The sequence below is a fragment of the Cololabis saira genome, chromosome 12, assembly GCF_033807715.1.
Source record: "Cololabis saira isolate AMF1-May2022 chromosome 12, fColSai1.1, whole genome shotgun sequence".
Classification (NCBI taxonomy): domain Eukaryota; kingdom Metazoa; phylum Chordata; class Actinopteri; order Beloniformes; family Belonidae; genus Cololabis; species Cololabis saira.
The window spans coordinates 7,123,054-7,138,539 of NC_084598.1; the positions used below are offsets into that span (position 1 = coordinate 7,123,054).

Here is a 15,486-nt window from a genome sequence, read left to right on the forward strand (position 1 = left end):
GAAGTTTCTGCTCAGCTAGTGTCCATCAATCCCAGCCCCTGGGTCTCGCACTCAGAAGGCACGCCGATTTCTCCCAGTGTCCAGCCGCGGTACTGCAACAAAAAATCCCATGGGGCCCAGAAAGCTTTTTTCCCATAGACCGCAATAGTAAAAGAGAAGCCTCTAAAACTGTTCACAGGAACCTCCAGGTGTAATCACCGGCAATTACTAATCTTTGTATTCTATATTTTTAAGTCATGGACTTTATATCCGTCAAAAATGTTTTATAACGGCCAGAAAAGTCAAAGAAAAGTCTCTTTCTGGGCGTCACGACTGACGTCACAGCCGTGTCCGTGCATTCCACGGATGTATTATATTAATATATATATTATGTAATTATATTATATTAATACATTAATAATATATGTAATAATATACATGTAATAATATACATTAATTCATATATTATATTAATACATATTATATTAATACTCGCGTCATTGCCCCGGGGCATGATGGGAGGCCCCAGAGCATCATGGGAGGTGACTCAACTGCGCATGCTCTATGGGCCCGTGTATGCGGAAGTAAACCCGGAAGATTTTTTCGGCGTATGTGCTGGCTGAGCAAATTGCATTGAAATGAATGGGCGGCCATTTTCAATATCACATCCAGTTAATATTATAGATCCATGATCAATCCACACAAAAATTATAGCGCATACTATTGAGTACATTCTGATGTTTAGGATGCACTAAAAAAATCTCACATACTCATTTTGCATACTCATTAGGGTGGAAGTATGGGATTTCGGACGCAGCCCTAGTGTTACATTTAATGTTACTAATGGTCTAATGTGCATAGTACTACTGTGAGTGATGGCAGATCAAGAGCAGCTTCCTGGGCCTGGTTGGCTGTGCATTTGGCCCAAATGATTTGGGATGAAACGCATAATTGATGATAGGATCTATGTGACCGGCAAGTGTTTTTTTTTTTTTTTTCATTGAGGCCAGTGGGGTGGCCATCAAATTTGTAGGGGGGGCCTTGGCCACCCGTGGCCACCCCCTGGTGCCGCCACTGCCCCTGACGTGGGGTAACTAGGCTGGGGTCGCCGGGGTCACCACTGAGAAACTTTATACCTGTCTATGCTTCTACTATGCACCTTGGAATGGGAAGGCCTATGTTAATGTATTCAACGTAATCAAAAAAGCAACAGACATGAAGCGTGTTGGAGACTGTGCTTAGGCATCCCTCAACAAAGATTAAGACCAAACAATCATCTATAACGCATTCAATTCAATTTTATTTATATAGTGTTAGGGCTGGGCGATATGGACCAAAAGTCATATCTGGATATTTTCTAGCTAAATGGCGATACTCGATATATATCGATATTTTTTCTGTGCCATAATTGGGGTTTCCCCCAAAGCATTATAGCATAGCATCTCTGTTAGCATCTCTGTTAGCTTCATTTTTTTCTGAGGCAAACCCTTAAAAAAAACAGCCAGTTTTAATACAAAGCCTCGTGCCAAATGTCACACAGGTTCCTTTATTAACAGAGGTCTGCACAATATCAACATGTATAAAACAAATGAAATAAAAATAAACTTCCTGCATATATAGAATAAAAATGCTTCTTGAATAAAATAAAACAAATATCCCTTTCCTGCATAACAATTACATTAAAATACACTGTGCAATTAATACAATGTAGACAGTAACAGGCAGACTTTTCCACTGAGGTTGACAGTTGTGCAAATAACAAAACAAATCTCAAAAACATTCAAGTCAATTTGTCGCAAAATAAGCTATATCAAAATCATAAAAAAAAAAAAAAAAATTAAATCGATATAAACGATATTGTCTCGTACCATATCGCGTTTGAAAATATATCGATATATATTAAAATCTCGATATATCGCCCAGCCCTATATAGTGTCTAATACAACAAAAATTGTCTCTAGGATCTTTCCAGAGACCCAGAACATAAACCCCCGAGCAATTATTACATAAACAATGGCAGGTAAAAAACTCCCCTAGTGGGAGAAAAACCTTAAACTAAACAGTGGCAGGAAAAACTCCCCTTTAGGAGGGAAGAAACCTGGACCAGGACCTGGATCATAAGGGGGGACTCTCCTGCCGGTGTCCACGGTCGCCGTGTTGGGAACCAGTTAGTGCAGCTGGATCAGCACAGCCAGGTCTGTCTACAGGCCCAGGCCAAACACTGTGGTCCCACACGGCCAGGAACAGCCCTGAATTAAAGCAAATGCTCTCCCTGCGTGGGTCTGTCCAGCCAGTGTTTACCCCTGCCCTGATGTGGGGTAACTATGCTGGGGTCGCCGGGGTCACCACTGAGAAACGTTATACCTGTCTATGTTTTGTTAGGATTTTATGAAATTGTTAAAAGTATGAGGGTTTTTTTCTATAAGATCGTACACTGATGGTTGCTCTCAGCGCAGAACCACCTCCTGTTTTATGAGCAGACTGATCAGCTGAGTTCTTCTTTACGTGAGGACGCTGAAGAGGAACGGATGTTTCAGATTAATGGGTCCCCTCCTGTTTTTCTCTGGGTTTTGGTTGTCGTAGATCTTTGCTGGGTTGGCATGTCGGATTAGAGATAGACAACAGAAAATATATGGCTGAAAGTGTGACATGTTTAAGTTTCTTTTACTGCAGTTGGCCACCCAGATAAGGTTCAACATCGGCTCCTATAACGTACAAAACACCTCCCTTTTTCAGTATAAATATGACTGGATTGATGACCACAAGTCTGTATTTCTCTCCTACCTTTGTGGTTTGAGAAAAGTGTACCTCCGGCTGGAAAACATTGTGCATGATATAATAAAAGCTTGTATTAACTTTGATTCTTTTCCCTGGTTTTCTTATGGTGCACCAGACAAACGAACACGAGGATCTTTCAGTTTCTACTATGCACCTGATTGGGAAGGCTGGGATAAGTTTTGAAAGATCCTCATGTTCGTTTGTCTGGTGCACTATAAGAAAACCAGTGAACACAATCAAAGTTAATACAAGCCACAGAGGTAGGAGAGAAATGCACACTCATGGATCCAGTCGTATTTATACTAAAAAGGGAGGTGTTCTTTGTACGTGAATCCCATCGGTGGAGCCAGCTGCCAAACATATCAGACATTCAGCTGTATATCCCTGTTTATTACTTCCTACTTAAGATTTCAACCCAGATAACGGATGACACCCATCAGTGTTAAAACACTGCACAGATTATGTTCAAAATCAACAATAACATGCTGCCAGACTGTATCCAAAACCTGTTTAATTTAAGACAAAGCCATTACAACCTCAGAGGGGAGAGCAGATACAGGAAATCAAAAATCAGAACCAACACCAAACTGAGATGCACGACAGGGGCAGCGGTAGATGGATGGAATAAGTTGGAGAGGGATTTGAAATCATGTAGAACCTTATTAAAAATAACGTTAAAAAACCTTAAAAAAACATTGAAAAGAAGGAGGATTTCTCTATATCAAAGTAATGAGCACTGATGCTTACTATGTTGATTTGGGTATTCATTTAATTGGTGATTTGATTTGATTATTTAAGGATGAAGGAAACATGTAGACTGCACCTTTTTTTTTCTTTCTTATTTCTTGAGGAATCTTTGTTATCCCCATGGAGGCAATTTGTTTTACTGACAGTCTTATCTCTTACTTCTTGCTTTTATTTCATTACTTTAAATAATCTTTTTCGGTCTAGATGTTATTTGTATATTGGAAACTTTTTTGTAATGTTTTCTTTGAACAGTGTATTTGTTTCCTTGTTGTCATTTTTATTTTATTTTTAATTTTGTAAAAGCTATTTTGATGTTTGTCTTATTTTATATTCTTTTTTTGTGATGTCATGATAGAAAATCAAAACATCTGTTTATCTTCATTGTCTTCACTTAAATATCTGAACTATTTTAACAGCCTAGTCATAAAACAGGAGTTGACCCTGCAACTAGAGAAAACAGCTGAACTATAACTAAACTCCTGAAAAGGAGGTGACCCTGCAAATAGAGAAAAACCACCAGTGTAGAATCTTTTATAAAAACCCTTCAAACCTTTAAACAATTTCCTAAAATCTTAACAGTTTGCTTCCTCATTATTCGTGTCCCCAGCATGCCAGGAGGCCCGTGAAGACGTGGGGGTGCAGCCAGCCATGAGCTCCCAGGATCTCCCCGACAAAGATGCCCCGCTCGCTGTCAATGAGCAGGTAAGGACTCACCTTCCTGTCAGAGAACAGCAGAGGGCTCCAGCTTCCTCCGTAATCCTGACACTGAGCTCTGCCCGGCACTGCTGTGTTACCTTGAAGTTCTTTGTTGCCGTTTGCTCCTCTCGACCCTCGTGTACCAACACACCATGTCATCCTGGACTGATACGCGGCCACACAGGAGTCTGCTGGATCCTCTGTGTGTTACACCCCAATAATCCCTTCTGCTTGTGGGGGTTATCACTTCTCTAACTGCCATGCTTAATACTTCATTGTAAGTTTTCTTTTCTAGTAACATTCTGTTTAGACATAGTTGGCAAACTAAAGCAATGCTTGTAGCACCCTATAATGTAATAATTGCCTGAAACTGTAATAACGCCTGAAAATGTAATAAAATTTGCACTTAACTCAATCGAAAATGTAATAAAACCCAATAATGTAATAACTTCACCAATAATGTAATAAAATATCCTGACGGATATTGTAATACAATTTTTACAAATAATGTAATACCTTATTACATTATTGGGAATTTATTACATTTTTAGGTGCGTCTTTTTTTTCTTCTCCAAAACTGATAATGTAATACTTGACAAATAATGTAATATATTTGTTCATTTTCAGTCCAGAGCTCTACATTTTGTGTTTTAAGAATCTAAAAATGTCATATACACTGGATTTGAAACACCAGAATGACTATTTGGTTAAATTGCAGACTTTGAGTACCATGTAATAAATTCCCAATAATGTAATAAGGTATTACATTATCGGTAAAAATGTTATTACAATATCAGTCAGGATATTTTATTACATTATTGGTGAAGTTATTACATTATTGGGTTTTATTACATTTTCGATTGAGTTAAGGGCAAATTTTATTACATTTTTAGGCGTTATTACATTTTCAGGAAATTATTACATTATAGGGTGCTACAATGCTCCTTCACCAAGCTGAACCTGAAGACGGCGTTGCTTGAGCTGCATGCTGGCTGATGTGTTCTTATCATTTTTTTCTTCTTTTTTATGGTTGTACTTGTTCGCCTTTCAATGGCTTTTTTTTGTTTTTGGCTCGTTGTGTCCTAACATGGGCTCGGCTTCTCTGTTCTCCTTAGCCATTCACTGTCTGACCGCAGGCGTCTTTTTTCAGCCATTTAAATCCTGCACTTTGAAATTCCCTGCCAGAGACCACCAGGTACGCATCATCCTCTCTCTGCCTGCATTGTGTCTCTGCACCCTGTCCTAAAGCCCCGCTTGTCTTGCTGTGTCTCTGTCAGGCCTTTCATTAATTCATACCGTGAGTCGCCTGCTATGTCAGTATTGGGATTACAACATGCTGTTACAGGTGGAGAAATATTAAAAACAGGCAACTTTTTGACTCCCCAGTCCTCAGTCAAGTGAGACGTTTGGGGTGAGACGATTCAGGGGCTAAATGGATACAGTTGTTTTGTTTTTAGTTTGTGGCGTTTGTGTTCACAAGGCAACCGTCTGTAGTGGTTCAAAGCTGTTAACCAATGCCATGCGCAAACCAGCTGTTCTCTCATTGGTCAGAAATGAACGTGGAAGGAGTTTCCTCTTCCGTACCCCGGGAAAAACAAAGGTTGAACCACAGTTATGAGTGAGTTGTGTCGGTTGCTGTGTGGATTATGTTCTCACTGCAAACGAAACGCTCCAGGTCTGGAATGGAAGCGAGCCGAGACCACCTCTCCTAGACGTGCCGCATCCGAGCGCGATTGCTGTGTTCACATATACCAAACCAACCGATCTTTGGGGTGAAACGCTCCCCGTTTTGGAACAACTGCTCCAAACGGGACAAGAGTGCACCCGAAGATTAGAAATTGCTCAATTTCAAAAATGTGATTGTTTTTATGAATATATTTTTAAAATACCGTATTTTCCGCATTATAAGGCGCACCTAAAAGCCTTTAATTTTCTCAAAAACTGTCAGTGCGCCTTATAATGCAGTGCGCCTTATATACGATCATTACGGTAATTTCTGTTACTGTAGTCAGGGGGATTGTGGGTAATGTAGTTGGTGTCGCCAAAGTAATGGCGCTAAAAACGTCAGAAATCGTCACAGACGTTCAAGACAACAGCAGCGACGCTGACTCGCATAATGGCGACTTTGACGAGACGGAGCAAAGCTGGTTTGACATACGGTACTTTTCTTCTTGTTTTTTTTTTTTTTTGCATTTGCTGTAGGATTTTGTAGCATTTCCTGTAGCGCAGCTCCATCAGGCAGATACGTAACTCAAACCCAGCCACTATAGTACGGTATTTTACCATATATTTAGTGCGCCTTATAATGCGGAGCGCCTTATATATGGAACACGTTTTAAAATACATCATTCATTGAAGGTGCGCCTTATTAATGCGGAAAATACAATAACCTTAAGGGATGGTTTTGCATATGAGTCATGTCGGCATTCGCTCCTTGTCACTGCAGGTCATTGTCGTTTCCGGTCATGAGACGATCCGGGTACTAGAAGTGGAGGTTGATGCGTTTCTGCCGTCGTCGGGGCCGGAGGTGAAGAGCGAGTGTAAAGTGGAGGAGCAGGTGGCTCTGGCTGCTGAGCAACCTGCAGCCAGCCGTACCCAGGAAACCCCCATGGCACCCCAGACCGCCGCGGAAGCAGGTGACTCAGGGTCCCGTTAGGAGACAACGGACCACTTGTTACTCATGCACGCTTGTTAGTGTTGTAATGAAACATTAATGAGGGCTTGAATAAAAAAAGTTCAAATGTCACAAGATGAAATGCTGGCTGTCGTCCTGCAGTGATGAGTGAGCAGCAGGCGGTCTCTGCAGAAGCTCCAGCTCCTGCTGTCCAAACAGCTCCTCCTGCTGTTCCCATCAGCGTGTCCCTGCATCAGCCCCAGGCTGCCATGCCCATCACCGTACAAGGCTGTCCACAGGTGCGGTCTGAGTTGTTACGTCTTTACATATTCATCATTGTCTTGTTTGAGAAAGAGAGCTGAGGCTTGTTACAGACTAATTGCTCTTTTACACTAGTACCTACTCAGCCCAACTCGACTCGCCTTGCCCTGTGTTGCCAACTTAGCGACTTTGTCGCTAGATTTAGCGACTTTTCAGACCCCTATAGCGACTTCTTTTCAATAAAAAGCGACTAGCGACAAATCTAGTGACTTTTTCTTGTGTTATTGGAGACTTATCTGGTGGGCAGAGCAGAGCAGAGAGGAGACCCTCACAACTCCGCATCCAGACTGCAAATGAAATGCGCTTGCGCAAAGCCGCCGCTGGCTTGCAGAGCGGGATGTAAATGTAAACGTTTCTTTTTTTCTTTTGGGTCACTTTGCCGGTCCCAAGCCCGGATAAAGGAGGAGGGTTGGTTGTAGAGCTAGGAATTTCACCCTACACATTTGCTGTTATAACATTTAACAATACAGGACAAAGCTGATGTGTAATGTGGATCTAGACAAAGCATTAAAATCATTAAATGTTGTTAATGTTGAAATTATTTTTGTTCTTAACATATTTAGGGTGTTTTTTACTCACTTTTGTCTCTCTCACGACGTTATTCCTCTCTCCTACAGCGTCCATTACAGTTATATGCAAATTGCCAATTATGCAAATTAGGCAATGACGTCATTTAGCAACTTCTAGCGACTTTTGGGACAGCCAATAGCTACTTTCCTTACTGAGGAGTTGGCAACACTGGCCTTGCCCTCGTTTATTTTCGATACCCAGATGAGAAGTAGGAGGTTGGAGTGAAGCTGCTGTGACGTATTTGATTGTGTGATCTAAATGAAGAAGACAACAACACTAAAGATGTAGAACCTGGAGGAGATGATAGATGTGCTGCTGGGTCTGTGGCTTATGTTCAATATCAAGTTAAAAAATGAGAGTGAGAGAAGCTTCAAGCGGCAACGTTTTTTTTTTTTTTTTTGTTTGTCTCGGTGCTGCTGAAAAGTCAGCTGGAGCCGTGAGCAGCTATGAAGTGACAGAGCTCCTGGTGGATTTGGTCGTTCCTCATCACCCGTCTAGATCCCTTTTTAATTCTCTCCTCAGCCACCAGGTTCATGAACGTCTGCACCTCAGAGTTGGATCACCAAACAGACTTTTGCGCTGCCATTACCTGTCGAATAAAATGAACAAGAAGCCGCGAGTCGCTCTTTCGCTGATTTCCACCTCCTGACTCAGACGTCTGACTCCAACCCCCCGACCGATCGGTGGCCTGTAGTGTGATGACGTCAGATGCAGCCGACACTTAGAACCTCGGCAGAATAGTTTCAGAAAAAGTATCTACTCTGCACGTTGGAAAAGAACCAAACCGAGTGGAGGCGAGGCGAGTCGGGCTGAGTAGGTACTAGGGGAAAAGCGCCATAAGAGCTCTTAAAAAAACAGTACATGCATTGCAGACATCACTGCTTAGTGTAGGAAAGATGTTTAAAAGTACACAAATAATTTTGAGTACAAGTTATTTTTAAAAAGCAGGTTTTTTTTCTAATTCCCAGGCTTAATTATTGATGGCAAGCATTTTTCTCCACTACTAGGTGCTGACGCAGGAGAGTCTGGCCACTCTGATGACTGGCATGATGGCCCAGACGGGGTCACTGGGCCAGCCCCTGCTCATCCCCCTCAACATGGCGGGCTCCATCGGGGGCCAGGGTGGCCTAGCTGTCCTCACTCTCCCAACCACCAATGTGGCTACGCTCCCCGGGCTCGCTGCGGCTAACCCGGCCGGAAACCTCCTCAAACTCCCCTTTGCCGGCCTTCAAGGTAAAACACAATCTGTCCACCTGTCTGCTTCTTATTTATGCAGAACGAGTGGGTTAGTTTAATGCAAAGGTCTAATGCAGGGGTCGGTAACCTGCGGCTCTTTAAGCCGGGCATACACTGTGCGATTATCAGCTCGTTTTGAGCCGATTTTCCAGTCGTGCGACTTTTTTTTGATCGGGCCCGATTTCTACCCAATCGTTGCTCGTGCCTCGTGCAGTGTACGTGGGGTAACGACGAGAGATTAACACCTCACGACGAGCTCCCGATCACAAATCGTGAGGTCGCAAGAAAATCCAGCATGTTTGAAATTCTCGTGAGGTACCGCACAGTTGAAGCAGTGCTGCGACCCGATTTGCCTCATCCTTTTGCAGAGAGCATGCGCAATCTCTGATGTCACGTCAAAAACTATTATTTGTAGTTTAAGGGCCAAATCCACAAAAGGATTGCGCGGCTTGAGACAAATGAGACAAAAAGAGAGCGTCTAATTCACAAAGCACCCGCAAAGGGGGAATTGCTCCACAAACTGCGCTGCCAAGCAAATAGTGTCATGGTGCGCCTGTGCCATTTGCATGCATGCAAATTAGGTAATATTCATACATTCGGCGCAAAATTGCCCCCTTTCTATGCAAATAAGCCTCATTGCAAAAAGCGCCTAATTCATAAAGGCCAGGGCTATTTGCCACACGCAAAAATAGTGGAGCAAATACCGTCTTTCAGAAGCGTGTATTAAACTGCGCGCAAACTCCTCACTCCCCGTCTGTCTCTGTTTCTCTCTCTCTCAATGTCATTCAAGCCTGTGTGATACTGAATGATATTAAGGGTGAAATCTATAGTCAGACATGACTGTACACAGTCAGATCAAGTGGGGTTGTGGACTTATCTCGGATTTAAATATAAAAATAACAGGAGCTCAGGATTCATCCATGTACAGTAAGGGGCTGCTTTATTACAAACAATTCCACCATATAAACATATAAATCTAGAATGCGTGTGTTTAACAGCTTAATAATGTCATCACATATCACAACATATATCAGACTTATAATAAAATAGCGCTGATCGTGTCCCTGTGAAGCCCAGTGTCAGTCAGGACTCTCAGCTGCTGCTGGAGATGCAGCCGCTGGACGGGTGGGCTTGCCACCCGTCCCTTGAAATACGGAATTGTTACGTAATTGGGAATTAGAATTCATATAAAACAGTTTATTCCGTATTTCACAATCGTCCCATGCGCGTCTGTCACATACGCACACACTAGTTAAGCCTAATTATGCTTAAATAATGGTCCGCGTTAAATCGACGCAGAGCCTACGCCGTAGGGTACGCGGCGACGCGCACTGTACGGTGCGCCAGCCCGTACAGTGCTCTGCGTCGATTTAACGCGGAACCATAAATCATCCTTGAGCAGCACGGAGGGAGGAGGGAGGAGGGGGAGCGGGGCTCTTCGCAGTGTCCTGATGATTTGTAATACAGGCTGAGCCTACCGTTAGTTCTTAAACTGTAAAAAAGCTGGGGGGGGACTAAAACATGAGTTTGAAAAGTGGGGGGGCATGTCCCCCCCACGTTTTTTTTCACTCGCTTTATTTTTTATTTCTGCAGTTTTCATTGTGGACCAATGTGTGTGCAGAAATATGGAGAACACTTGAAACAGCTCCGCTCACAGACAAGGGCAAATTGCACTCAGCCGCAAAACTTTATGGGCGTGTTTGCTCCGGTATATCATTAGAGCAAAATCTTTTGTGAATAGGACCTTAAAGCGGGGCAAATTGCGGGCGCTAATGCAGCGCATTTCACAGCGCTATTTGCGGGCGCAATCTGTTCTTTGTGGATTTACCCCTAAGTGTTGCAAATTCACATTACAAATCATGTTTTAATAGCAAAAAAATACCGCATTTCCACGTAAGGTGCGGGTCGCCGCGTACCCTGCACCGTAGGCTCTGCGTTGGTGTAACGCGGAACCATAAATCAGCCTTCAGTGTGTGCGCTGTCTGCTATTGGGAAAACCTCTTTTTTCTCTTCTCACTTTGCTGGGACGCCGGTCCCTCCGCCGAGACACAACTTTTGCGGTTTGCGTTCTTTGTTGTGTCTAAAAATGATGCGCAGTGCCCACCCAATCAGAAACGATACAGATATTTTGGGATTGTTTTAATATATATATATAAAAAATTTAAATTATAAAAAACTAAAGGATCCCCATAACCTTTGATCAGGTGGGCAGCCAGGACGCACGTTTGGGTGGGAACAGCCCACCCCTGCCCCAAAACCAGCCTCGAGTTCCAGTACAGAGAGGTCCGACGGGAGGATTATGATCGTATAGTGTCAGCAGACGGGTCGCATCCGAGCATCGGCTCGTACAGTGTGAGAACATAAATCGTGGGTTCTGAACTTTTGAACTCCGCGATCTAGTTGTGCAGTGTGAGATGGGGCAGTCTCATACGATTCAAAATATCGCACAGTGTATTCCCGGCTTTAGCGCCGCCCTAGTGGCTCCCTGGAGCTATTTTAAAAATGTTTGACCTTTTTTTTCCTTTTTTTCTTCTTTTTTCCTTTTTTCCTTTTTTAATCTTGAAATTTTGACTTTTTTCTCAAAATTTTGACTTTTTTCCCGACATTTCGACTTTTGTCTCAAGATTGTACTTCAACATTAATCTTGACATTTCGACTTTTTTCTCGACATCTCGACTTTTTTTCTCGACATTTTGACTTTTTTTCTCGACATTTTTATTTTTTTCTCGACATTTTGACTTTTTCTCGACATCTTTACTTTTTTCTCGTAATTTTTTTTTAATTCAAGATCTTTTTATTGAAATTTTCACAAAGTAAAAAAGGTGAAATGCTGCATGTTAATTACAAATATTTTGAGTAGGCATGGGCATGTTAATCATAGCATACACCAGTGTACAAAATATAAAAAACAATTAAACAGTATGAAAAAATATAAAATAGTAACAAAAACAAACTACAGACCAAACTAATCCCTCCCATGTCACTGCCAGATTACTAATCACAATATGAGGTCACTCTAACATCAAAAGCCTGCACTAGGAATACAAAAGAAATATGAAGTATAGTTCACAGGGTCTGGAATGCTTCTAGAAAAGGTCCCCACACTTTCTGGAACTTATTTGATTGCTGAAGCGAGTATCTAATTTTCTCCAGTTTTAAGCAGGACATGATGTCTTCCAGCCATTGTGCACGAGTTGGAGGGAAGGGATCCTTCCACCTGAACAGAATTGCCCGACGAGCCAAAAGGGAGGCAAAAGACAAAGTGTGCCCCTGTGCAGTGGTTAACTTCCTTCCTCCCTCCATGACCCCAAACAGGGCAGTCAGTGGGTTTGGTTCTAATCTGATTTTAAGCACCAGAGAGAGAGTATGAAATACTTCCATCCAGTACTTGTTTAGACATGGGCAGGACCAGTACATGTGGATGAGAGAGGCTTCTGCTACCTTACATCTTACACAGTATGGACTAATATCTGGGTACATGGAGGATAACTTTGCTTTGGAAATATGAGCCCTGTGTACCACTTTAAACTGAATTAAGCAGTGACGTGCGCACAGGGAGGTTGTATTAACCAGTTTGAGTATGGACTCCCAGGTATCCTCTGATAAGGGAAGCCCTAAGTCCTGCTCCCATGCTGCTTTGAGTTTATCTGTAGGGGCACTCCTAAGATCCAGCAACATGCCATAGAAAGACGAAATGAGCCCCTTTTTGAATGGGTCTGTGGCAAGAACTTTGTCAACTGTGGTCAAGCCTATCGATGCACCAGGGCTGGGTGTCTGGGAAAGAACAAAATGTCTAGCCTGAAGATACCTAAAGAAATGTGATTTTGGAAGGCTGAATTTACTACTTAACTGCTCAAAAGATGCCACGGTGCCGTCTATGAACATATCTCTAAAACGATTCATACCCCTCCTGTGCCATTCCTGGAAGGTGGGGTCCTCAAGGGATGGTTTGAAAGAGTGATTTGATGCAATGGGGCTAAGAAGAGAGAAGCTGTGAAAACCAAAAAACTTCCTAAATTGGGCCCAAATTCTAAGAGAATGTTTAACCACTGGGTTTTTGATTGATTTAAGTGAAGGAAGTGGAAGTGAGGAGCCGAGTAGGGCAGGAATTGACAGGTCATCAGTTGGATGTAACTCCATCGCCACCCAGTCAGGGCGGTCAGCGCCGTCGCAGTAGAAGGACCAGAATGCAAGGCAGCGCAGGTTAGCAGCCCAATAATAATAACGAAAGTTTGGGAGGGCCAGACCACCTGCAGACTTAATTTTTTGAAGGTGAGTTTTGTTCAAACGTGGCCGTTTACCCCGCCATAGGTATGAAGATATAACTGAGTCAAGGGACTGAAAAAAAGAACCAGGAATAAAGAGTGGTAAGGTCTGGAAAAGGTACAAAAATTTAGGTAAAATGGTCATTTTAACTGAATTGATGCGACCCACAAGAGACATTGACAGGGGTGACCATTGTGTAAGGGTTTGTTTGGTCTCATTTAACAATGAGATAAGATTCTCTTGGAGCAGGTCTTTGTGTTTCCTTGTCACAGATATGCCTAAATAGGAGAATTTGTCATTTACGATTTTAAAGGGAAAATTGGAAAGGTCTAAAGCATGCGATTCGAGATTGGTAGGGAAAAGCTCACTTTTGCTGAGATTCAGTTTATAGCCTGAGAGTTTCCCAAACTGACTGAGAAGTGACAGCGCAGGGGGTAATGAGGCCAGAGGGTGAGAGATGAAAAGCAAGAGGTCATCGGCATAAAGCGAGACCTTATGTTCCCTGCCACCTCTCCAGATACCGGACACATCCTCACAAGATCGGAGCGCTGTGGCAAGCGGTTCGATAGCCATGTCAAAAAGCATGGGACTAAGGGGGCACCCCTGACGGGTTCCACGATGCAGATTAAATGGTTTTGACCGTTGAGAGTTAGTACGAATTGAGGCTGTTGGGTGTAAATAGAGAAGTTTAATCCACAGAGCAAAGTTCGGACCAAAACCAAACCTGTCCAGCACAGCAAAGAGATAATCCCATTGGACGCGATCAAATGCTTTCTCCGCATCCAGAGAGACAACGCATTCAGGTATAGCCTCAGAGGCAGAGTAGATAATATTGAACAGTCGCCTTGTGTTGAAGTAAGACTGCCTACCTTTAATGAAGCCAGTTTGGTCTTCAGATATAATTGTGGGGAGGGCATTCTCCAGCCTATGGGCTAGGACTTTAGCTAGGATTTTAGCATCTGTGTTTAAGAGGGAGATGGGCCTGTAGGAGGCGCATTCAGTAGGATCCTTCCCTTTTTTAGCTATGAGGGTGATGCAGGCCTCCGAAAAAGGAGGGGGGAGGGAACCGTGGCTGAAGGATTCTGAAAGAACTGTAGATAGCAATGGGGAAAGCAGAGTAGAAAATTTCTTTAGAAATTCCGCCGGGAAGCCATCAGGGCCAGGACATTTACCCGACTGCAGTGAAGAAATGGCTCGAGTAATTTCCATCAGGGATATCGGTTCTTCTAATGTCTTCCTTAGATCTGGTGAAAGACTGGGAATACTAAGGCTATTTAAAAAGTCCACAATCTCATCTCGATCAGTCTGAGATTCCGAGGTGTATAGCTGGGTATAAAAGTCCCTGAATGCTTCATTTATGAGTAAGTGGTCTGTAGTTACATGGCCATTTGGTAATCGAATCTTAGAAATATTTTGTTTAGCCTTAGAGCCTTTAAGTTGGTTGGCTAATAATTTGTCAGATTTGTCTCCATAAACATAAAACCTGGTTTTACTTTTCAGAAGTGACTGTTCAATTGGGTGAGTGGTAAGCAGGTCAAATTTAGTTTTAAGTTCTAGCCGCTTTTTGTAAAGATCTGGGGATTTAGTCCGAGAATATTCTTCATCGACCTCTTTGATTTGGCGGGCAAGGTCTGATCGCTCCCTATAAAATTTTTGCCTCACCCTAGCAGTGTAGGATATAATCTGTCCCCGGAGATAAGCCTTGAGGGAATCCCAGACAGTTAGACTAGACATTCCTGGAGTCATATTCGTGGATAGGAAAAAGGCTATTTCCGTTTCCATTGATTTAACAAAATTTGTGTCCGACAGCAGAGTTGAATTGAATCGCCACTGTCTGTCTCTCTGAGGTAGGTCAGGAAGGGACATGGTTAGAACCACAGGAGCGTGGTCGGAAATGACAATGCTCTGATAAGCACAGGAATGAACCAGGGGAATCAGTTGATTATCAATAAAAAAATAATCAATCCTCGAGTATGTGTGGTGCACTTGTGAGTAAAAGGAGTATTCTCTGTCACATGGATGTAAAGAACGCCACACATCACAAACACCGTAGTCAGAAAGGAACGCCTGAATAAGACGGGCTGACTTACTTGCTGTGCCGGGGTTGGTAGAGGATCGGTCTAGGACTGGGTCGAGCCAGCAATTAAAATCACCACCCAGTATGAGAGAATATGTATTAAGGTCAGGGAGCAGTGAAAACAGTCGTTCAAAAAAGACTGCATCATCTGAATTAGGGGCATAAACGTTCACAAGTACGACCAATGTATTGAATAATTTCC

General features: G+C 42.8%; 1 protein-coding gene across 1 annotated transcript in view; it reads left to right on the forward strand.

The window, feature by feature from the left end:
- pou6f1 (POU class 6 homeobox 1) overlaps nucleotides 1-15,486 on the forward strand; it is a 37,229-nt gene that overhangs the window by 1,557 nt on the left and 20,186 nt on the right. The window contains exons 2-5 of the mRNA XM_061735337.1: nucleotides 4,112-4,206; nucleotides 6,647-6,836; nucleotides 6,977-7,113; nucleotides 8,713-8,938. Of these exons, the coding sequence (XP_061591321.1) occupies nucleotides 4,153-4,206; nucleotides 6,647-6,836; nucleotides 6,977-7,113; nucleotides 8,713-8,938 (607 nt within the window). The 5' untranslated portion in view covers nucleotides 4,112-4,152. The remainder of the gene's footprint in view (nucleotides 1-4,111; nucleotides 4,207-6,646; nucleotides 6,837-6,976; nucleotides 7,114-8,712; nucleotides 8,939-15,486) is intronic.